Source organism: Macrobrachium nipponense, chromosome 11 (genome assembly GCF_015104395.2).
Source record: "Macrobrachium nipponense isolate FS-2020 chromosome 11, ASM1510439v2, whole genome shotgun sequence".
Taxonomy (NCBI): Eukaryota; Metazoa; Arthropoda; class Malacostraca; order Decapoda; family Palaemonidae; genus Macrobrachium; species Macrobrachium nipponense.
In genome coordinates this window covers 44,425,927-44,450,948 of record NC_061087.1, presented here as the reverse complement: position 1 = coordinate 44,450,948, position 25,022 = coordinate 44,425,927, and the positions used below count along the sequence as shown (strand labels likewise).

Sequence of the window (25,022 nt, the reverse complement as noted above, 5' to 3'; positions counted from 1 at the left end):
GGATAATCAACATAGAGCGTAAAGAGAAAGGGATGTTCTAGGTATGGGAGACCAAGAACGAACCCAACACGAGGCAGGACCATGCCGCCATGCTTCCGACCCCGAGAACGTATTTATACCTAAAAAACGGCAAATACTGTCTCAGGGACGGAAAAAACCAACTAACCGTAAATACTGAGTACTTAACTTAGCTGCTGCAATAGCTGTACGCTCCATTATCGAAAAAACCGAAGAAAAGGCACAAAATACACAGAGAGAAAAATAGCACTGTGACTCGTGCGATCTAACTGAAAAGGATGGCCACCAGAGGCGCAGCAGTCGGCAGCATGGGATGGAGTAGTAGTAGTACGAGCTGCTCACTCTGTGGATCGGCTCCCCTCTTGGAGGGATTTTGTAGTGGGAGATTTCTATTGGCATTTGGCTCGTGGTAGTGGTCTCACTCGCCTAGTGTTCATACCGACACCCTCCCCCTGGAGGTGAGCGAGTCAGTTATACTGACCTTCTTCTTATTTTATTTATTCTCTGGTATGTGTTAGTACATTTACCCTAGAAATAATAGATTAAAGGATATTTCGCGCAGCGACACGAGCTGAGCCCAGAAAATTACAAGGCATCTCAAATTATTATATTTGGTGTGCTTCTCTAGCATAAAAATAAGAGGAGCAACACCGATTCATTACAGATAATATATATCCAATATAGTCGTGGGTGCCCCTAGCAAAAAAAAAAATAAGGACACACCACCATAGGTGGTCCTTCACCTAAGGCTGAAGGACCAAAAGAGCATAACGGTAGGGTTAGGTGCATTATTAGTTGAGGCAGGTAGAAAGGAGATCTGGATCTTCGACTACAACTACTGAGCAGTGTCAGGGGAAACTATGTTTCCCGCTGCCACTGCTGGAAATTTTAGAGATTCCAAGGACTTGAGATAATGACGCTTGAAAACTGTCGGTGATTTCCAGCCTGTATACTTCTTTAAGTCATCGAAGTTCATATGTTGGAAATAATTAATGGAGGTGGCTACTGCTCTGATGTCATGGGCTTTGGGAATGATTCAGGTTTGCCTGTTTAATAAAGTAAAGGATTTGTTGCCTAATTCCCTTTATTGAAATAGTACCACCTTTTCCCTCATGAAGAGGGCCTGAGGACTAGAGGATGTCCTAGACAGAAAGGCTCGTAAGGTCGTCACCGTACAAAGAGAAGGTCTTGAGAAGAGGGATGACCTTCCAAGTGGGCCCATCTCATTAAGGGTCCTCATTCTTTGCCAAAAAACTACGATCTGGAGATAGTAAGACCTCTCCTGAGGGGAGGAATTCTACGTGTCCAGCATCTCTGGAAAGGGCCGACACTTCTGATATTCTGGCTCCTGAGGCCAAACTTAGTAAGAATAGAGTTTTCCTCAGTAGCATTATATAGGTACAAGAAACGTTGTCAATGTCTGAAGCCAGTTTGAGAACATCATTCAAGAACCATGAAACTGAACTAGGCCTTTCAGAAGATCTGAGCCTAGCACAGGCTTTAGGAATAGACGTAAAGTAGGAGTCTGTTAAGTCTATTTTAAAACCAAACCGAAAGATTTTCTTTAAAGCTGACTTATTAGTGGTAATAGTACTAGCTGCTAATCCTTTTTCGAATAAAGACCTGAAAAAGGATATAGCCAGGTTGACTGTCATGGTTCTGGTGTTTGGTTTCCTTCAGGAAATTTGCTAACTTCTTAAGAGCAGCATCATACTGTCTTAAAGTTGATTCACTCTTATCTGATTCTAAGAAAAGAATATTCTGAGGATCAATATTTGCATATCTTTTAGCCGCAAACTTCATGAAGTCCATAAAGTTAGGGTTTTGAGAATTCCTGAGGAAGCGAACACAGTCCTCATTTGTACTGACTGAGATAGTTTGGGATTGGGGATCCGTCGAGGTCGGAGACCCAATTCCAGAAGCAGAGGATAACCAGTTGCTCTTGGGCCAGTTTGGGGGGGGCTACTAGAGCTACTTTGTCCCTTGAATGTCCTGAGTTTGTTCAGGACTTTCATAGAAGATTCACTGGAGGAAAGATGTATATCTTCTCCCACTGATTCCAATCTATGGACATGGCGTCTATGGCATAAGCCAGAGGGTCCAGGTTGGGGGCCACCATAGCAAGGAGCTTGTGGTTCGCTTGAGATGCGAATAGATCTACTTGGAGACCCGGAACACTCCGGCGTATCCACTGGAATGACTTGTTGTCCAGGGACCACTCTGATTCTAGAGGAACTGATCGAGACAGGGCGTCTGCTATCACGTTCCTTACTCCCGCTAAATGGGTGGAGGATAGGTGCCATTTGTGCTTTGTTGCTAGAGAGAAAATGGCTATCATGACATGGTTCACGTGTTTTGATTTGGATCCTCCCCTGTTGATGCAGTGCACTCCCACTGCACTGTCCAAGACCAGCTTTATATGAGAGTTCTTTGCTGGAAGAAGCCTCTTCAGAGTGAGAAATACTGCCATGGCTTCCAATACGTTTATGTGAAGCTGGCGGAACTGAGATGACCATGTTCCCTGAACCTTCTTGAACTGGGAATATCCTCCCCATCTGCTTAGCGAGGCGTCTGTGTGGATAACCAACGCCGGAGGGGGATATTGAAGAGGAACTGACTTGGACAGGTTCTTTGTCTCCGCCCATGGACGGAGACGATTGCGAAGAATCTGCGGGATTACTGACAACTTGTCTCGAGATTTCACATTTTCTCTTGAGCGCCAAACTCGATTTATGTCTTTCAGTTTTGCTTTTAACAGAACATCTGTTACTGACGCAAACTGGAGTGAACCTGGGATCCTTTCCTGGTTTCTCCTTGATGCTCGTTTGCACTTGAGGAATTGCCTTACTGACTTGGCTATTTCTTTCCTTTTGACCGCAGGAATTGACAGATTGTGGGAGGTCAAGTCCCAATGAATGCCGAGCCATTGAAAACGAGACTCCGGAGTGAGTCTGGACTTTGTCCTGTTTGTTTGGAACCCCAGATGTTCCAGAAATTAGATTACTTTGTTTGTGGCTCTGAGGCATTCCTCGACGGTTGGTGCCCAAATCAGCCAATCGTTGAGGTACGCTTGTGATCTCAGTTGTTGCACTACTACTTCCGCTATTTTCGTGAATACCCTGGGGGCTACGTTCAGCCCTTAGGGCATCACTTTGAAAGAGAATGCCTGGTCTCCCAACTTGAAGCCTAGGTATGGCCGGAAGTGTCTCGCTACTGGGATATGATAGTATGTGTCTGTAAGATTGATAGAGGTGGTGACGGCCCCACAGGGAAGTAAGGTCCGCACCTGCGAGATGGTCAGCATTTTGAACTTGTCGCAACGAATGAATAAGTTTAGCCGGGACAAGTCTAAGATTATTCTTCTTTTTGATGAGCCTTTCTTTGGCACGCTGAATAAGCGTCCTTGAAACTTTAAATGCTGGACTCTTGACACTACCCCTTTCTGAAGGAGCTCTTTCGCATAATCTGTCAATTCCTTTGTTGGTAGTTGAAGGAATGATTTGGATGGAGGGGGACCTTTGAGCCAACTCCATCCCAGCCCTTTGGACACAATGCTCTGTGCCCAATTGCTGAACCCCCACCTGTGATGGAAGAGGAACAGCCTCCCTCCTACCTGAGGGTTCTCACTGCTGTTGTGCAGGGCGTGCTCCGCGCCCTCCACGGAAGTGCTTCCCCCTGTTGGTTGCCCTTCCGCCACCCCTCTGACTTAAGGAACCCCTAGCTCTGCTTCCCCTTGCGAACCTGTTAATGGTTTGGAAGGCTTGGCTTTCAAATAAAGGGTTGAAAGCCGGGGAAACTGCATAGGAGGTCGAGGGTTGGTTTTGTGGAGCCAACAGGAGGATGGGCTGGTTTTGCCCCTTTGCAGTTGCCGGTTGTGCGGGTTGAGAGACCGGAACTGCTTGTACAAAGTGTTGCTGCTGCTGCTTTTGATAGGGCGGGAACCTCTTGGTCTTCTTCAACTTCTTAGCTCCAGCAGGAGGATTCTCAGGTTTCCTCTTGCTGGAAAGACCCCAGCGAGCTCTTAGACTTTGGTTAAGTCTAGTTGCTTCATGCTGTACCTCGTTCACAGCTGATTCTGGGAAGAGGTCAGCCCCCCAGATGGTGGAAGAGAGCAGCTTGTTCGGCTCATGCTGAATTGTAGCTTCTTGCAGGACATGTTTCCTACAGTTCCTTCTAGCTACCGCAAACACGTACAGGTCCGACTGTACCGTTTGTGTCTGTGACTTTGCTAGGAGCTTAAATAGAGGCTCCGTACCGTAAGTCAATGTAGCAACCTCTGTCATCACTAGCGAATTCAGAGTTCTGCCTAACCTTGTCCTCGCCTCGAATTCGGCTTGGATAAGGTTATCTGGTAGCCTAGGGAGTCTCTCACCGAACTGGTCCATGGCACAGTCCGGTTTGAGTTTTCCTACCGTGAAAATGGCTGGCAGGTCTTCCCAGAGTTCCCCAAAAGCTGGAAAGAGAGGGGACGTCGGGTCTGATTCCTTAAGCTGAGGAAGGGGTTCATCCTTCATAGCAGTTTGTATGGTGATCTCTGCTATCTTTGTTGTGAAGGGGAGTGGTGCCTCCTCCTCCGTAGCAAAGATCGTGAAAGGACTTTTAAAGGCCTGGAGTTTGGTGTTGGTACAGTCCCAATCCTCCCGACTGTACAAAACAGTCTCCTTAGGGATCTTGTCTTCCCTATTCAAGGCTGCCTCCGTTAGCCTAGCATACCCCATGAAAGGAGGTTGTAGGCCGGTGGGATGGAACTCGAAGTCCTCGATACGACGAGTTCCATAGTCCGGGATGGAGATCATGCCATCCTTGAAGGGAGCAAAGGCTGCTACCCTCCAAGGATTGCTCATAGAGAAGGCGGGAAAGGGTGTTATAGTCCAGGCAAACGTGGCAACTCCGGCGCCTGCTACAGGGAGAACGGCTTGAGGTGCTTGACTCAGCCCTGCCACCGATTCTCCTGGTCCGTCAGACGCTCAGAATATTCTGAATCGACTGGCCGGACTGAGTCAAAGTGGTGGAGATCTGTGTAAACATTTGGTCGAATCTTGTGTTCATCAAAGATCTGACCATGTCTCCTACCTGCTGCATGACCCCTGCCGTAAAAGCAACAGGGTCGAAGGGACCAACAGGACTGGCCCCGACAGGGGTCACCGGAGGAGCTCCAGCAGAGGGAGAAGGTACTGGCTCGGCAGGAGCGTGGGCCTTCTCTTTAGAGATTTACTCTTGACCCTTTTGTGTGAAGACGAAGCCTTCGCCTTCTCTGCTCCGGGAGGTGAGCCGGAGACTTACGAGAAGATGAAGAAGACGACGTCCTCTGCAGGGTCTTCTCTCTCTGTCCCTTGACTTTGGGGACTACTGAGGCAGTAGGCGTCCTATCGGGGATCTCTGATCCCGTGAAGCCTTGAAAGGAAGATGATGAAGGCCAGGAGAAGACGATCCAGAAGCGTCCAAGGGAAGCCCTTGGGAGCCTAGCAAACCTACCTCAACCATAACTCACCCCACCTACCGTCATTGGCTCAATGTTGAGGTCCAGAAGTCGCGACGTCCGCCGAGATGTCCTGGCCTCCTTCCTCCAGCAGGGCCTGCTCCACCTGTTGTTGGATAGTGGCGATCGTCGAGCTGCCACGGCGGGGTCCACATACCCATTCGACTGCCGCCTGGGAAGATCTGGACAGCCAACTTCTTATCTAGGATGTAAGGAAGCCACCTACCCAGGCTCTAAGGGTAGCCGACGCGGCGTCCTTAACGGCGGCAGCCTGAAAGAGAGGGTCATTGTAATCCTTAAAATGAAGCCCCGAGGACGAATGTTTCAAAATGAAGTAGGCTAGTTCCCCTAAGGAAAACAAGCCGACTGCTCAAAGCTAGCCTTAGCCGACACATAAAACGGAGGGGCAACAGCCAGGATGCTGGACTAGAAGACGTAAAAAGTAATCACTCAGAAGCCTAAACACCTAGACAAGGAGACATGCATGCATGAACACTAATCTAAGTTATAGGCAATGGATTTCCGAATAATACTATGTAAAATAATAAATAATAAAAGTTGGGAACTTGTGTATCACGTGATAGAACCTATAAATAAAGGTAAAATACACTGGATAGATACCACGGTATGGGGGACCGAGGAATCTAACCGAACATGAGGCGAGCCGGCAAGGCCGCCATGTGCCGACCAGGTGACTATTATCGGACCTAAAATACGGTAAAAATAGCTCCTGGCTGACAAAAAACTAGTGTAAAACCTTTCGGGGTACTTAACTTAGCTGCGGCGATAGCTGCAAGTTCCATGGCAAAAATAAATCCAGGAAAAGTGCACAAAAAACACAGAGGAAAAATGGCACGTGTTACCAAGTTCGCTAACGAAAAAGGATGGCCACCAGAGGCGCTGCAGTCGCGTGGTGGGTAGCATAGTAGTAGTATTTTGTTGACTCCGACTGTGTATCAGCTCTTTCAGGAGGGGGATTTTCATGAAGGAGAATTCTAATGACAAGAGGTTCGTGGTAGTGTCTCACTCGCCCCAGATACCATACCGACACACTTTTTATTTAGGGTGAGCGAGTCAGTTATCTGACATCCTCCTGAAATTTATTTTGTCTCTGGTATATGTTAGTATCATTTACCTAGAAATAATGAACTTAAGGATTATTTCACGAAGCGACACGAACTGAGCCCAGAAAATCACAGCGCGCTGAGTTTTCAAGATTAAGAGTTCATTTTTGGCTCCTTTTTTTGTCATTGCCTGAAGTTTAGTATGCAACCATCAGAAATGAAAAAAATATCATTATATATAAATAATGCAATATATGATAGTGCAAAAACAAAATTTCATATATAATTGTATTAAAATCGCGCTGTGAGCTAAATGGTTAAAGCTAACGAGTTAATTTTTATTTGTTGTATTGTACACTAAATTGCGATCATTTTGGTATATAACACATTGTAAAACGATCAAAGCAACACAGAAAAAAATATTATCACAAAATGATGCATGAATTCGTAAAGCGTGGACGTAAAAATTTTTTTTTTTTTCAAAAATTCACCATAAATCTAAATATTGTTCTAGAGACTTCCAATTTGTTTCAAATGAAGATAAATGATTGAATATTCTATGCTGTAAGAGTTTTAGCTTACAATTGTAGTTTTCGACCTATTCGGATGTCAAATTTTTTTTATATATATATGCAAATATTTCAAAAATGAGAAAAGCTACAACCTTCAGTTATTTTTTGTTGTATTGTACATGAAATTGCGCACATTTTCATATATAAAAACTCTATGAAATTGCCTATATGAAATGGAGCAAATATACGAGAATGCGACGTCCGCATTTCGGAGATTTGCTGCGGAAAAAAATCCGCGCGCGGGAGGGAAGGAAAGTTTTTTTTTTTTTAATTCACCATAAATCTAAATATTGTGCTAGAGAGCTTCAAATTTGTTTCAAAATGAAGATAAATGACTGGATATTACTAGACTGTAGAGTTTTAGCTTACAATTGCGTTTTTCGACCATGTTCGGTAGTAGTCAAGTTGACCGAACATGGTTTTTTTCTATTATCGTGATTTATATGCAAATATTTATGAGAAAAGCTACAACCTTCAATTAGTTTATTGTTGTATTCTACATGAAATTGCGCACATTTTCATATACAAAATTTATGTAAAGACTAATTTAAAATGGTGCAAACATTACGACAATCGACAAAAAATTTCTGATAGTTTTCGGAAGAGTTACTGGCGCAGACGTAAGGAAATTTTTTTTTTTATAAATTCACATTAAATCGAAATATTAAAAAATGATAGAGACTTCCAATTTGTTGTAAAATAAAGGTAAATAATTGAATATTACTAGAATATAAGAGTTTTAGCTTACAATTGTGTTTTTCGACGATTTCGGTAGAGTCAAAGTTGACCAAAGGTTGAAATTTTGGCACATCGTTATTTATATGAAAATATTTCAAAACTGATAAAAGCTACAACCATGGGTTGCTTTTAGTTGTATTGTGCATGAAATTTAGCACATTTCCATATATGTATAAAACTTTATGTAACGGCTAATTTAAAATGGTGCAAACATTACGACAATCGCATGAAAAAATTTATCGGAAGAGTTACCGCGCGGACGTAAGGAAAAAGTTTTTTTCACAAATTCACCATAAATCGAAATATTGTGCTAGAGACTTCCAATTTGTTGCAAAATAAAGCTGAATGATTGAATATTACTAGAATATAAGAGTTTTAGCTTACAATTGTGTTTTTCTACCATTTCGGTAGAGTCAAAGTTGACCAAAGGTTGAAATTTTTGCACTTATCGTTATTTATATGAAAATATTTCAAAACTGATAAAAGCTATAATCATGAGTATTTTTTTGTTGTATTCTACATGAAATTGTGCTCATTTTCATATATAATACTACATGTAATGGTTAATTTGAAATGGTACAAAAATTATGTCAAAGTGATGAAATAATTTCTGAGATGTGTCACTGATACTTTTTAGTGCGATAAGAAAGAAATTCGCATTTGTGCGCCTGCATAACGATTGTAAACAAATCAATGCCTTGATACGTGAGCTCCCAGCATCCCCCAAGGCGTGTGATTCAAAAGTTTTCGCCTGGTAGGCCTATAAGTATTTTTCCGCAAATTTTTTAAAAAACTTTTTTTATTGACGTACCATACGTCCAATCGGCACCTGACAGACAATTTATGTAGACATTTAATACGTCCAATCGGCGTTAAAGGGTTAATGGGACTGGTCCAAGAAATATGAGGCAAAGAGACTCAGATTTTCCTTCTCCCCATTTGTGTGCAAAAGAGGATATAAGAGAGGATCGATTGATCAAGGGCAACAGCAGTTGCATTGCTATAATTGTAATAAACCAGGGCACACAAAGAAAGTATGCAGAGTCAAATATTGTAGGACATACAAAAGTGCAGATAACTTTTGGCAGGTTTGTCCGTCGCAGATACGGAGGGATGCGAGACCTACACCTCAGAAACTCAGGAGTTATAATACGAAGGGCAAAGGGATCAGGGAATTTTTTGGGAAGCCGATCAGCAAAAACGGTTCAGATGATTTATATGTGCCAATGTGGTCTTGTGGGGTACGCCCCACAGCCCAAGCTGATAGTTGAGGGAACAGTGGGGGATATAAAAATTCTAATTTTCATAGACACAGGGGCTTCCGTGAATCTGTTGGAAATGTAGTTATATCAGTCCATGTTCTCCTAATATCCTTTAAAACCCTCAACAGAGATGGTGTGTGATGTGCAAGCCTATAGATTAAATACCCTGGGTTTTATAAGAATACAATTTACTCTGGGTGATAGAATCATTTTTGGTGATAAAAGGGGTTGCGTTGGGCAACAGACTTTTACTGGACCATCCTGCATGTAGGAGACACAGGATATCGGTCCATACAGATGTTAGTGGTATAACAGTTGGGATACCAGGCATTTTTATCCCATGTGTGGATACAGGCGGAACTAAGGATACTTAGCTTAATATGGGTAATAGTGAAAATGGTGGTACTATTGGCAGTAATTATGGTGATGATACTAATGATATGGGGAGCGGTGATATTGGAACCCACACTTGGTGATATGGGGAATAATGGCGGTGGTGTTGGTGATGATAAAGTGGATATTGAGGACCACAGTGGTGACAATTTTGGCAGTTTCAACAATGGTGGTATGGGTGGTGATACTGATACTAACAATGGGGTCATTGTGGATGCAATGAGGACCATGGGTGGTGATATTTATGGGGACGTGGAACAGGGAAGTACTAACCATAAATATAAAGGTGTTTTATCAAAGGATATTATTTTAAATCCAGGTACAAAGACTATGGTAAAAGTCAGACTCAGAGAAGTGAAAAAGCCCAAAGAGGTATGCATAACTGACGGTAGCGAGAAACTAAGAAGGATCATTAGCACGGTATTGGTGAACAGAGCATCAAATACTGGTGTTACATGGGTGGAATTATTGAACTGTAATGATACAGTTAGGAAATATCAGAAGAATACACAAGTGGTAGACCTCCAAGATTGGAGTAGTGTTAGTGGTTCAGTGGCTATTGTAGAGGGGGAAACTGAATTTTCAGAGGCAGAAATACAATCAAGGAAGAAAATCTTTAGAGAACACTTAGCCAATGCAGACTACAAAGAGCATATAGAAGCGGTAAGCAAACTTTTGGCGGAATTCGGGGGTACGGTAGGCTTACAAGGGGACAAGTTAGGACTGACTAATGTGTGAGAACATAAGGTGAATCGAGAGGAAAGTACGAAACCCATTATTATTCCTGCATACCGCATACTTTTCAAAATCAGAGAACAGATAGAGAAAGAGGTCAGTAAGTGGGAAGAGGAAGGAATTATTAGACCTAGTACATTTCCATATAACTTTCCTCTGTTGGCGGTGCCTAAGAAGGATGGATCTGTCCGAGTATGCATCGATTTTAGATGTTTGAACGAGAAAACAATCCCAGTCTGTTATCCAGTTGCATGCATACCAGACCTTTTCGTAGAAATTGGGGAACATAATATTTATAGTTCAGTTGATTTAGCGCAGGGTTTTTTGCAGGTCGCTCTTAGCGAAAATAGCAAGGAATATACTGCTTTTTCAGTGCCTAAGGGACATTTTTTATTTATGCAGATGCCTTTTGGTTTGTCAGGTAATCCTTTGACTTTTACGAGGGTAGTAAACAGTTTTGCACGGGCTATTGGGTAAAAATGTCTTTGTATACGTGGATGATATAGTGATTGCAACAGACTCAATCGAGCATCACAAGGAAGTTCTTAAGGAAGTACTTAGGAGACTTAGGTTAGCTGGATTGAAAATTAAGCAAGCTAAGAGTTCCTTCTTGAAGAAGCAAATTACATATTTAGGTCATGTCATATCTAGAGAGGGAGTTAGAGTAAATGACAATAAAGTCAAGGCAATTGGAGATTTTCCTGTCCCTAAGACAAAGAAGCAAATTAGGTCATTCCTGGGGATGGCATCGTTCTTTTGCAATTTTATGAAAGGGTTTTCTAACATAGCAGCTCCTTTAACAGATGTGTTGCGGGAAGACATTCAATTTTATTGGGGAGAACCGCAATAAGTAGCTTTTCAGAAAGTTAAGGATGCATTAATAAATCCCCCAGTTCTGAAATTTGCAGATTTCAGCAAACCGTTCACATTAGCGACTGATACCAGTCTGGAGGGTATAGGTGCTTGCCTTATGCAAAAATTTGATGGGAAGCTCCATCCAATAGCCTTCTATAGCATGAAATTTAGGACAAAGGGAAACAATGAAAGACTAATGGCTACCATAGATAAAGAAGCCTTTGCAGTAGTATCAAGTTTAGTTCACTTTAAAATGTTACTAATGGGGAATAAAGTAGAAGTTCTTACAGACCACAAGCCATTATTGGATCTTTTTAATAAGCCCGATTTGTCACCCAAAAGAGCTCGATGGTTCTTAACTATCAGGGACTTTGATGTAAAGCTCAAATATATAGAAAGCAAGTTAAAATGTAGTCGCAGATGTCCTTAGTAGTTTTTATGATACGGAAGGATTTCAAGTTCGGGTGGTTACTAATGATTCTATTCAATGGGATGTCAGTCCATTAGAGCAAAGGCAAGATGAGGATGAAATTTTGACACACGCAAAAGTGTTCCTCAGATGGAAATCAGTTGGGAAAGGTTATAAGTTAACCTTTTTCAGGTTTAGAATTAGAAGGTAATCTGTTGGTCAGGAAAAGTAAATATAAATTAAGGCCTAGTGACAGTAAAAGAGACAACACAGATCGTGATTCCGAAAGTCCTAATTCCATTAGTTTTAGATATATAGAACATTGCAAGTTTGGAAGTCCACATTTGTGGGTAGAAAAAACATATAATGAGATGTATAATAAGTACGTATATTTGGAAAAATATGTGGACAGATGTGGAAAATTTTGTGAAAAAGTATACAGTGTGCAATGCTTGCAAACCCACAAGTGTAACTTCTTACAAATTAGGGTCATATCCAATACCAAGTAGACCTTTTCAGAGAGCACATATGGATATCTTAGGAAATTTTTGTGAATCAAGATACGGCAATAAGTATTTACATAGTAGTAATAGTAGATGAACTAACAAGGACAGTAGACATTTTTCCACTTGAGCATAAAATGGCCGAAGAAGTAGCTGTAGCATTTTTCAATGTGGTCATCTGCAGATATGGCTCACCCGAGATTTTGTTAACTAACAGTGGTAGAGAATTTGTAAACAGGACCTTAGAGTGTTTAGCAGAAGTCATGGGGATACAGAAAGTAACAATTATTCCATACAGACCTGAAGCTAATGGGTTATGTGAACGAGCAAACAGTAAAGTGCTCAAAGCTCTCAGGAAGACTATAGGAGGAAATGATAGAAACTGGGATAGATATATAAATATAGTTAGACATAACATTAATACTATGGTCAGTGATTCCATGAAAATGTCTCCATTTGAAGCATTGTTTGGTTGCCAAGCACGAGGCACATTTAATTTGCTACATATACCTCATCATGGAGAAGATACAATTAAGGATTAATTTCCACAGCAAAGGAGAGACATTCTTGTCTCAGCAGTAATCTCGAGGCTAAGACCCAAGTAAATGGTGGATAGCAATGAGAAATCATTAGATGTTAAAATTGCTATTGGAGATGATGTATTCTTAAAAATCAATGTGAGAAATGAACTAAATTACAAGTTAGGTCCAAAGTTTGAGGGTCCTTTTAGAGTTATTGAGGAAAAGAAAGGAAACAGATTTGTAGACTTGGATGAAAAGACAGGTTGGTCGAAATTGACACGTATATCAAAGATGAAAAAGACGGGAAAATGATAAAAAGGTGACACTGCGCAGTTGCATTTTTTCTAGATTTTGCAAATGGATGACGAAATGGGATTAATCACTCTTTTGTAACTTTTTTTCTCTTTTATTATTTTACCATTTTCTTATTATGCCGAACTGCAGTGATTTGGCATGAAAACCTGAGGTAATTGTTGTAATAATGGAATAATGGTGTAAACTTGGGAAAACACTGTGGAGTTGAGAAATATTATAAGGTATTTTTTTGGTGATTTGATTTTTGGTGATTTGGTGATCCCTGGTGGTGATTCTTGGTGATTCATTTCTGTATAATAGATGCCTTAGTTTCCATTGAGATAGCTTGCCACTTTTTACCACTGCTACTATCTTCACTTGCTTTATGCTTGCCATTACCCATGACAGATAAAGGATGGGCTAAATATTTCATGTAAAATCATAAGAAAAGCACAAGAGAGCACATCTTACCACAAGCGAAAGTACAGGAGTCAGGGGTGATGGGTTGGTGTGGGCTACGATACTGTGAGCATGGTTAGCAGCAAAAACTGTAACTAAGTAGAATAGGCGCGCATAACAAAATTTTAATACGTGTTGCAAAGGGAATACCCTGACATTGTTCATAAGTAGGGTAGTGTCTGTTGAAAAGGCTGAAAAATATTTGCAGAAAAGAAGGAATGAATTAATTTAAATGTGAAGTGTGGCATTCAGTGAATTTTTTTTACTGAACATTTATCTTTTCACAGCATTTCTGTAAAATGTAATACATATCTTATGAGACCAGAGTCTCGTATCACATTTGGTAAGCGTTAAGCCAAAGCGGCAGGCAAACTGGTAACACTTTGTCCCTCCCCTCTCTCTCTCCCCTGACACCCAACAGCTCTCTCTCTCTCTCTCTCTCTCTCTCTCTCTCTCTCTCTCTCTCTCTCTCTCTCTCTCACCCGGCTCTGGCAACAGCTCTCTCTCTCTCGACTCACAGCCCCTCTCTCGCCATTTCATTAGGTCATCAAATCAGAGCCGGAACTACAAAAATATATGTTTATTCAAAGTAAAGTACTAACTGAATAGCTCAGATTCTTACAGGATAATTAAATGGAATGATAACTCAAGTTCAGATAACACAGATAACCCCCGGTATTTTAATAGTTGTAATCAGTAAGTAGTCACACCAATTATCTCTTCTCCAAAACACAGTCCCCCTCACTAGATCCGCCTGTTAAAAGACAGGAGGGACACACTAATGAGCATACACAATTGTAAAGACAAAGTCCAAAAGATTAAATGAAATAGAACATCTCTACAAAATGTCAAAAAACAGAACAAGCCACCACTTTGGCTAAGCACAGTAACTCTTACCCACTGCAGCCTAGAACCTCACTCACAGAAATACAGTAAATAAACTTTATAGAGCCATCCAGGCTCTTTCTCTCCAAGGCAACCGTCTCCATTGTTCTGGTTAGTTACCTGCTGATATGAACGAAAGAGGTGCACACGTACAGACAAACGCACGTCCTTCATCCACACCCTAATAACTGGTTGCAGCCAGTTTTCAAAGGCACCTTCTCTCGAATGCATATAACTACAGGACGATCGTTGACCTGCTTAGTAAGGATTTTAATGTAACGCCATCCCAAAAAGAGTTATCAGCATTCTTAAGCTGAGATGTCTTGTCACTTGAACTCTCTGTATCTAAGGAAGTTAAAAATGAGTCTGTACATTCCCCCTTTTTACACATATGTTTAAATTTTTTTTCTTTGCAATTTTTCAGATTGTTTTTGGCCAAAATGTCATGAGAGTTATTAGTGTTGAAGTAAATTTTTATTTGCATTAAGGGTGAGGATTTTGAGGTTTATAAGCATTAATGAACATTTTCAAATTATTCAATCTTTTCCAGGCCTGCCATTGTGGTTTTGCTGATGTCAATGGTAAATGAGAAACAACCATTTGTGCTTCGCTGTGCTGTCTTATATTGTTTCCAGTGCTTTCTGTATCGTAATCAGAACGGTCAGAGCCAGATTATCCAGACACTTTTACCTCAAACAGCTGATGGTAAGTATATGTGAATACTGAATATATATTTTATTTTCTTATTCTATATGGAATATTTGGCGCTGAATAAATGTGATGGGTTCCGGCACTTGGTCTGCAAGACCTAAATTTCATAATCAATCAATCAATCAATCAATGAGGAATATTTGTAATATGTACTTGTATATATTTTCATGCTTTATTTAAAAAGATGATCAAAAAGGTGTACGTGTATTGCACTTTATGTATTAAACTGAGAAAGTATTGCTACTTTTGGTGGTGACTAAGAAATTTATTTACAGTCACAGTTAGTCTTTTAGTCTTTATTTGTTGGGGCTCTTGGAATGATTTCAAGCCAGCCATCTTTCTATTACGATAGTGCAAAATTGTTTAGGATGCCTGAGTACGGGAGAAGCATTTTATTAAATTTCATGTCATGATAAATTAGTAATTTAGAGCTCTTAGTTTCAGTGTTCTGTCCTAACATTACATGTTCATGGCAATAACCATGTCATAATTTTTGATACTATAGGTAAACAACCCAACTTCAATTATTGTACTGTAAAAAAGACAAAATATGATAAATTTATTGCCTCAACCATTACCACTACTTGTGACTCCAGTGTACACAAACCCCTGTGAGATTTAAACTGCTATTCTGCCAGTACATTGGCCATAGAATAGAAGATCTAATTGCTTAAACAAAAAGATTTAAAAAAATTCCTAACAGTTCCAGTGCTACGTCATCATTTAATATCTCTGCTCAATTTCTAATGGAAACAAATTTGTGTGGCATATCATTAACAATTTATATGCTCGTGATCATTATCCAGTGGTAATAACTTTGTTTCAAACTGTCAGGCAGTTCTATTCCACAAATATAATACAAATATGTTAAAGCATATAGGTAAAATATCTCATTCACTTGCAAAATTCCACCTTACCCTTTAAGATACTGCAATGATACCACTTGGTTTGTACAGGTCAACCATCACTAATCCAACAACATTGGGACCTGCAGGGTGCCGAATTAGTGATTTTGCTAGATTACAGAGTGCTTAGGTGTGAAAATGCACTCAACTCAACAATTAACCACCTCATCCTACCTGTAAAATATCCTGTAAATTTGTACAAGTACATTAACCCTCTCACTGCCAAAGGACATCCATATGTCTGCAAAAATCTCACCCTTCACTGCCATGGGACGTACCGAACGTCCACAGACATGTAAAGTTAAATAAAAATTTGGCATAAATCACTAATTAGTACTTTGAGGTTCCCTCGCTGAGAGAATGTAAACAAATCCTTGCCACGCTTGCCGAGTGTCCCCAGCTCACCCACACCAACAATCTTTCCCACAATCATCAGTTACTTTTCACACTTCGAAATCGCCATGTCGCCCTGTCATGTCATGGTACATTCGTGCTTGTAGCTCCATTATTTGTGTATTGATTTTACTGAAATTTTCAGAATTTGTCACTGAAAGATTGTTCTTTATTTCAGTGATTTCAAAATGTAGTAAGGAGTCATGGAAAAGGTTCCAAAGGGCAAAGTTGTGTGTAGTTTGAACTTTCCATCACCCACAACCTCACACCGGTTGCCCCTCTCGCCCAAATGAAAAACACAAAAGATACCAACTTGTTTCAAAGTTTATTAGATAAATACTCAGGGATAAAGAATCTTGCCCTTGTAAATTACGAGCAGCTTGTGACCGAATGACTGATATAGCATAAATAATGTGGAAGCTACAGCTGTCTAAAAATAATCTTTTGCTATGCATAATTTTTGCTCGCCTACTAAGTAAAAATATGACTTTAGTAGGTATGTTTCTTTGCCGGTTTCAATACGTTTCTAAGGGCTTATAAATAGTTATATATATCGTCGTATAGCTAAAGAGTTGTAGAATACGATGAAAAATATATGAAAACTGTAAGTGTAATAATTTTGATGATAGAGCTCGTTTTGTAAGATATAACAATTTTTTGTGGTCTGCTACAATTATCTAACATGTTATGGCATTTCCTGGTGTCTTTTTACACTTTTGATGACAATGTGACAAAATTCAATCTTTTACCAACAAAACAAGACCAGAATGATTGACATAGCTTAAAAAATGTAGAAGCTACAGCTGTCTAAAAAACAAAAAAGGGATTTTGACGTAAGGAAAATCTATTTCTGGGCGATTGGCTCGTGTCGCCAGCGAAATATCCATCTTTTTAATCTATATCTAGGGTAAATGTACTCCACATACCAGAGAATAAATAAATAAAGAAAAAGGTCAGTATAACTGACTCGCTCACCCTCCCAGAGAGTGTCGGTATGAACACTATGGCGAGTGAGACCACTACCCGAGCCAAATGCCAATAGAATTCTCCCACTACAAAACTCCCCCCAAGAGGGGAGCCGAACCACAGAGTGGCAGCACCTACTACTACTACTCCATCCCATGCTGCCGACTGCTGCGCCTCTGGTGGCCATCCTGAAGTTAGCAGACAATCTTGGCGATGGGATGGGTAGGGCGGGATTTTCGCTGGCGACAACGAGCCAATCGCCCAGAAATAGATTTTTTCCTTAGGTCAAAATCCCTTTTCTGGGCTCAGCTCGTGTCGCTGCGCGAAATCGTACCAGAGAAATAGACAAGATTGTAAAGAAATTCAACAAAATATAAAGGGTCTCAAATAAAAGATAAAATAAAAATAAATTAATATAATTGCTAATAAAGATACATATACACAGTAATACAAATAGAAATATTACTTAATTATACTTAATGCTAATAATATTTCTTAACTTAAGTAATATACATATATACAGGAGAAATATCATATATGTACAACAATGGTATCTGTGTAAAGCTTATGTATCAAAACCATTTAAAGCAATTAATATACAGTTGAATAAACAAACTCAACAATAACAAAATATAAAAGAATGTATATGACTTAATATACAAAACCCGTAACCATTAAATAAGATGTATCTCCTAGCATAAAAATAAGGAGATGACATCCACCGAGATCAGTAATCATCACAAATGTGAGTGTCCCTAGCAAAAAAATAAGGGACACCCACTATATCATCATTAAAGCAGCTAAGACACAAGGTGATCGTAATGAACAAGGCAGGAATAGACGAACTGTTGGGTGAGGCAGGTAGAAAGGAGGACTGAATCTTCTACTAGGATTAGTCAGAGTCAGGGAAACTATGTTACCCGCTGCAACTGCTGAAAATTTCAGGGCTTCCAAGGACTTTAAGTAATGACGTTTGAACACTGTCGGTGATTTCCATCCAGTATACTTTTTCAACTCATCGAAGTTCATATGTTGGAAATAGTTAATTGAGGTGGCTACTGCCCTGACATCATGTGCTTTTGGAAAGAGTCAGGATTGGCTTGTTTAATGAAGTACAGGATTTGTTGCCTGATGCCTTTAATAGATAAGTACACCTTTTTTCTCTCCTAAAGAGAGGACCCGATAAGGATGAGGAGGTCCTAGATAGAAAGGCTCGTAACGTTGAAACTGGGCAAAGAGATATATCTTGTGGAAGGGGTAGTACCTTCCATGGTTCCCACCTCATCAAAGGATCTTCATTCTTAGCTAAAAAGCTACGTTCTGGTGAAAGTAAAAGCACTTCCCCTGTGGGAAGGAACTGAATATGATCCGGATCTCTGGATAAAGCCGACAGTTTCTGAAATTCTAGCTCCTGAGGCAAGCTTAATAAAATAGGGTTTTTCTTAACAGCATTATAAATGAGCATGTGTCATTATTGGTTTCTGAAGCCAGTTTTAGAACATCGTTTAAGAACCATGATACTGACGTAGGCCTTACAGAAGGTCTAAGTCTAGCACAGGCCTTGGGAATAGACGAGAAGTAGGAATCTGTCAAGTCTATGTTGAACCCAAATTGAAAAATCTTTTTTCAAGGCTGACTTGTTTGTCGTAATTGTGCTAGCTGCTAAGCCTTTTTCAATAAGGATCTGAAAAAGGATATAGCTGAATTGATTGTCATGATCTTAATATCTGATTCTTCGGAAGGTTGCTAACTTTTTGACAGCAGCATCATACTGTCTCAAAGTTGAATCTCTTTTATCTGATTCCAAGAAGAGAATATTCTGAGGGTCAATATTCGCATCCCTTTTCGCTGCAAACTTCATGAAATCCATAAAGTAGGGTTTTAGAATCCTTGAGGAAGCGAACACAGTCTTCGTTGTACTGACTGGGAGAGCTTGGGATTGGGGATCCGAAGAGGACGGAGACCCAGTTCCAGGATGAGAGGATACCAATTGCTCTTCGGCCAGTCTGGGGCTACTAGAGCCACTTGACCCTTGAATGTCCTGAGTTTGTTTAGCACTTTCATGAGAAGATTCACCGGGGGGAAAGACATAAATCTTCTCCCAGTTGTTCAGTCTAGAGCCACCCAGGGCGTCCGTGGCATAGGCCAGAGGGTCCAGGTTGGGGGCCACATAACACGGGAGTTGTGGTTCGCTTGGGATGCGAAGAGATCTACCTGTAGACCTGGAACTCTCTGAAGAATCCATTGGAATGAACTGTTGTCCAGTGAACCATTCCGACTCTAGAGGTACTGATCGGGATAGAGCATCTGCTATGACGTTCTCACTCCAACTATATGAGTGGAGGAGAGATGCCAACTGAACTTGTCCGCCAGGGAGAAGATGGCTACCATGACATGGTTTAGATGACGTGACTTGGAGCCTCCTCTGTTTATACAATGTACTACCACTGCGCTGTCCAGGACTAGCTTTATGTGGGAGTACTTTGGCGGACGTAACCTTTTTAGAGTCAAGAACAGTGCCATTGCCTCCAGTACGTTTATATGGAACTGACGGAACTGAGGTGACCACGTTTCCCTGAACCTTTTTGAACTGGGAATATCCTCCCCAACCGCTTAATGAAGCGTCTGTGTGGATAGTGATCCCATGGAGGAGGAAACTGAAGGGGGCACTTGACACCGATAAGGTTCTTGACTTTCGCCCACGGCCCGAAGTCGATTCTTTAGAATCAAAGGGACTGAGGACAATTTGTCCCTGGACCTGATATTTTGCCCGTGAGCGCCAAATTCTGGTTAGGTCTTTCAGTTTGGCTTTCATTAGATGTTTCGTCACTGATGCAAACTGGAGAGAACCCAGGATCCTTTCCTGAGATCTTCTTGAAGCCAGTTTGTGACTTAGAAATTGCTTGACTGACTTTGCTATTTCCTTCCTTTGGACGATGGAATCGACAGAGTATGGGAGGATAGATTCCATTGAATGCCTAGCCACTGAAAGTTTGACTCTGGAGTGAGTCTTGATTTGGTCCTGTTTATCTTGAAGCCCAGATATTCCCATTCCAGGAACTGAATCACTTTCAGTGTTGCTTTGTTGCATTCCTCGACTGTTGAAGCCCAGATCAACCAATCGTCGAGATACGCTACTACCATAACCCCTTGCGATCTGAGTTGTTGAACAACTACTTCCGCCAGCTTCGTAAACATCTCTGTGCTACGTTGAGCCCGAAAGGAACTACCTTGAAGGAGAATGTCTGGTCGCCTATCTTGAAGCTAGATAAGGACGGAAGTGTCTTGCAATAGGGATATGATAGTAAGCGTCTGTAAGATCGATAGAGGTGGTGACCGCCCCACGGGGAAGTAAGGTCCGCACTGCGAGATCGTGAGCATCTTGAACTTGTCCGCAGCGAATGGCTAAGTTTAAGCGGGACAAGTCTAAGATTACTCTTCTTTTTTTGTGAGCCTTTCTTTGGCACGCTGAACAAGCGACCTTGAAACTTTAATCTTTTGACTCTCCGCTATAGCTCCTTTTTGAAGGAGAGTCCTCCGCATACTCCGTCAGTTCTTTGGAAGGAAGTTGGACGGAAAGGCCTGGATGGAGGTGGGTTCGATAACCAGCTCCAACCCAGACCTTTTGACACAATGCTCTGGAGGCCCACTTGCTGAAGTTCCACCAGGTGGCGAAAGTGAAACAGCCTCCCTCCTACCTGAAGTTCTTCATTGGTTCTGGTAACCCTCCTCGGCCTCCTCTGAAGTGTTTTCCCCTATTAAAGGGACCTCCCGATCCTCTCCCACGAAAGGAACGTTTACCTCTGCCTCCCTTACCCGAGCGGTCATACTTCTGTGAAGATGACTCTCGAAGGTTTGATTGTAAGCTGGAGAGATGGCATAAGAGGTGGAGGCTGAGGCTGAGGGAGATCACGTAAATTGGCTGTGATTGAGCCTTTGAAGTGGAGGGCTGGGCTGTGCACTAAGGGCACCGCCGGAACTTGCTGAGAAAAGCGTGGCTGCTTTTTCTGGTAGGGCTGGAAACGCCTGGTTTTTTTCCTTTGCCCTTTACCTCTAGCTGCAGGATCGTGCCTCCTCCTTAGCCGTAAGTCCCCAACGGTCCTTAAGGCTCTGGTTCAACCTCGTAGCCTCTGACTGGACTTCCTTCACCATCGCTTCTGGGAAGAGATCTGCGCCCCAGATTGCTTGGGACGAGAGTAACCTATTCGGCTCGTGCCGAATGGTTGCTTCTTGTAGGACATGCTTCCTACAATTCGTTCTAGCAGTGGCAAACTCAAACATATCGACTGTACCGTTTGAGTCAGGGATTTGGTCATAAGTTTTGAAAAGCGGCTCTGAACCAATAGGCTATGGTGGCCACCTCGGTCATAGCCATAGAATTAATTGATCTGGCTAATCGCGATTTAGCGTCAAATTCAGCCTGAATAAGGCTATCTGGAAGCCTGGGAGCTTTTCACCAAACTGCTCCATAGCACAGTCCGGTTTGAGTTTGCCAGCTGAGAAGGTGTTCGGTAAGTCTTCCCATAATTCTCCGCTGAAGGAAAGTAACGGAGATGTGGATCTGCTTCCTTCAGTTGAGGCATGGGGTCCCCCTTCTGGGCCGCTGGAATGGTAGACGTCGCGATCTTAGTCAGAAAGGGAGGCGGGGTACTCTCATCCATCGTGAAGATCGTAAAGGGACTCTTGAAGGGTTGGATTTCGTATTAGAACAATCCATGTCCTCTAAACACCTGAGCCATTCTCTCTGAGCCTGGTCACGTGAATAGAGGACCGTCTCCTTTGGTACCCTATCATCTCGAATCATGGCTGAGGCGGTGAGCCTTGCGTAGCCGATGAACGGAGGCTGAAGGTCTTCCGGGTAGAACTCGAAGTCCTCTATCCTTCGAGTTCCAAATTCCGGTATAGAAAGAAATGAGACCGTCTTGGAAGGGGGCGTATGACGCTACTCTCCACGGGTTGTTCATCGAGAACGGAGGTAGCGAGTCATACGGGGGAAGCTGAGCTCCACCTGCCATTGGAAGGTGGAGGAGAGGCTAGAGGAGCTTGGCTCAGTCCGGCTATAATGGAGTCTTGAGAAGTAATCCTATCCGACAACCGAGAGATCATTTTGTTCATGCTACTCTTTAGGGAACCAGGCACCAGCACCACCCCCTGTTGTAACAGGCCAGCATTGGAGTCCAAAGCCGGAGCTGCTGCGGAGGTGGAGGGGTAGCTTTGAATTGGAACCAAAGGTAGCGGAACTGACGACTCAGCCGGAGTGTGAGATCTCTCTCTGGAGGATTTACTCCTCGAGACTTAGAGCCGGACCCAGAAGCTTTAGATCTGTCTGCTCCGGGATTCCTAGCCGGAGACTTACGAGAGGAGGATGACGAAGTCGTCTTCTTAGACGACGACGACGTCTTTGTCAAGGATTTCACTGCTTGACCCTTGACCTTGGGTCTAACCGAAGCGTCAGGAGGAGTATACAATTCATCACCCGTAAAGCCTTGGAAGGATGGAGAGGTTGCAGGAGTAGAAGAAACAGTTTACGCCCCAAGGGTATCCCTTGGGTGTCCACCTTACCTACCTCGACCAACAGGTCGTCTACACCTACCATAGGTTCTACATTAATATCCAACGTTGCGACTTCCGAGGAGATATCCTGCCTTGGTCAGTCCAATGAGGCAGCCACTGAATTGTTGGATGAAGGCGTAGTAGGGGCAGCCTCTGCTGGGTCGACGTATCCTGTCGCCTTGCCTCCGGGGAAGATTAGTACCGCCACCTTTTTTTTCTCCAGGAGTAGGGCATACCCTTGGCGGCGTTCTTCCCGAAACCGCCGACCCAGGCCCGCAGGGTTGCCAGTGCGGTATCCCTCACTGCCGGCGCCTGGAAGAGAGGTATCAATTAGATTTAAGAATAACTTAAACTAAAGATAACTTAAAGTATAACTTAAACTTATAGGGCTATAAGGCCCTTTGAATTTCCTTAAGTTTAGAGTAATTGATACAAACTTAAGCACTAAAAACAGATGCGACCAGCTACCGGAGATGGAATACTTACCCCGTCTAAAAGCTGGCTCACCAGATCGTAACATATGGTACACGTCTCATGGTACCAGACCTGATGTCCCCGTGCGGAGTCGCGCATGGAGCATGGGACCGGCAAACTTCGTGTCCACACGGGTCCTGAAGTGTGGCGGCGCATCCCGGATGCTCACAGTTGGTGGTCTGTAAGTGGAAAGACACATGAGTATCTTAAAGAATGTCACTTACAGCTAAAGGACAGAAGAACTCCATTGCATGCCGGAGCTCGGAAAAAATTCGGGCATAGCCCCTCCCTTACTAGCCTGAATAGGCTATAACCCCGGAGGTATCCGGTGAAAAGAAGGGAGGGGGAAGGGGGTGGTTTAAGGTACTTAAAATAAACTTAACATCTTAACCTAAAAGCTCGAACGTACCGGACTAAGTCCAGTGCGAGGCGGAGTGATAACTCAGTGAAACGGAGAGGTTAGACGAGACCGACTGTATGTACCGGTCCACCCCACCCCGTGTGGGGTAGACTAAGCACGTTTCCGCTAGATGCAAGGCCTCCGGTGGTAAAGGAGCCCTAGTAATGTGGGAAAGAGCGGGGGCATACAGACTCGGGCTAGTAACGGAGCGACGAAGTAGTAATGGAGAGGGGGAAAGCCAGTCCCCCCCACCTTACCATCCGGCCGGACCGAGAGCCGGAGAGTCGAGTCCAGTCTGGGTCTGTCCCGTCCCGTCCCTCTACCCCCTCCGCCTGGGGGAGAGAGGGAGGCAGGCTCGGGTATGCGGAGCGAGCATGGGCAGGCCTAACCACCCCCCCCGACTCTATTGGAAGAGTGGGAGGGGGAAAGGTGACTGGACAGGCGTCTGGCTGCCTCGTGATCACATAGTGACCACGGGGCGATAAGAACAACAACTAAGCCTAAAAAATATAACCAACTGATCAGCGAGATGCTATCGGGAAGCAACCGAGCTGACCAGCGGTAACATAAAGGCCCAATAGGCCGTGACCTAGGCTAAGCGAGCCAGACGCCTAACTAACCTAACAAAATCACATAGATAACAATATGAATAATAAAATGAAAGAAAGAAAACAAATAGTAGGAGAAAAAATCCAGGAGTGTACGACTAACCCGAAGGAAAGTCTACCACTCAAAGCTAGCCGATGCCGATACTAAGAGCCGTGGCTAGGGTCTGGATGGAAGAGCCTACATAAGGTAAAAGACATGCATGCATGACAAAACCGTGTAGACCTTACTCTAAACAAAGCGGATAATAAAATAGAGCGTACAAAGACAGGGGATGCTCTGGGTATGGGAGACCCAGAACGGACCCATCACGAGGCAGAACCATGCTGCCATGCTTCCGACCTAGAGATCGTATTTATACCTAAAAAACGGCAAATACGTGCTCAGGGCCGGAAAAAACCAAATAGCAATAAACACTGAGTACTTAACTTAGCTGCTGCGATGGCTGCACGCTCCATTGTAATAAAATCCAAACGAAAGGGCACAAACACAGAGAAGAAAAATGGCACGTGTGTATCGTGTGCGCTAACTGAAAAGGATGACCACCAGAGGCGCAGCAGTCGGCAGCATGGGATGGAGTAGTAGTAGTAGGTGCTGCCCACTCTGTGGGTCGGCTCCCCTCTTGGGGGATTTTGTAGTGGGAGAATTCTATTGCATTTGGCTCGTGGTAGTGGTCTCACTCGCCATAGTGTTCATACCGACACTCTCTGGGAGGGTGAGCGAGTCCAGTTATACTGACCTTTTTCTTTATTTATTTATTCTCTGGTATGTGTTAGTACATTTACCCTAGAAATAATAGATTAAAGGATATTCGCGCAGCGACACGA

General features: G+C 42.7%; 1 protein-coding gene across 4 annotated transcripts in view; it reads left to right on the top strand.

Moving 5' to 3' along the window:
• LOC135205584 (general vesicular transport factor p115-like) overlaps positions 1–25,022 on the top strand; it is a 489,349-nt gene that overhangs the window by 203,508 nt on the left and 260,819 nt on the right. For all 4 annotated transcript variants that reach the window (XM_064236360.1, XM_064236368.1, XM_064236352.1 and 1 more), the window contains exon 9: positions 14,738–14,892. In XM_064236360.1, the coding sequence (XP_064092430.1) occupies positions 14,738–14,892 (155 nt within the window). The remainder of the gene's footprint in view (positions 1–14,737; positions 14,893–25,022) is intronic.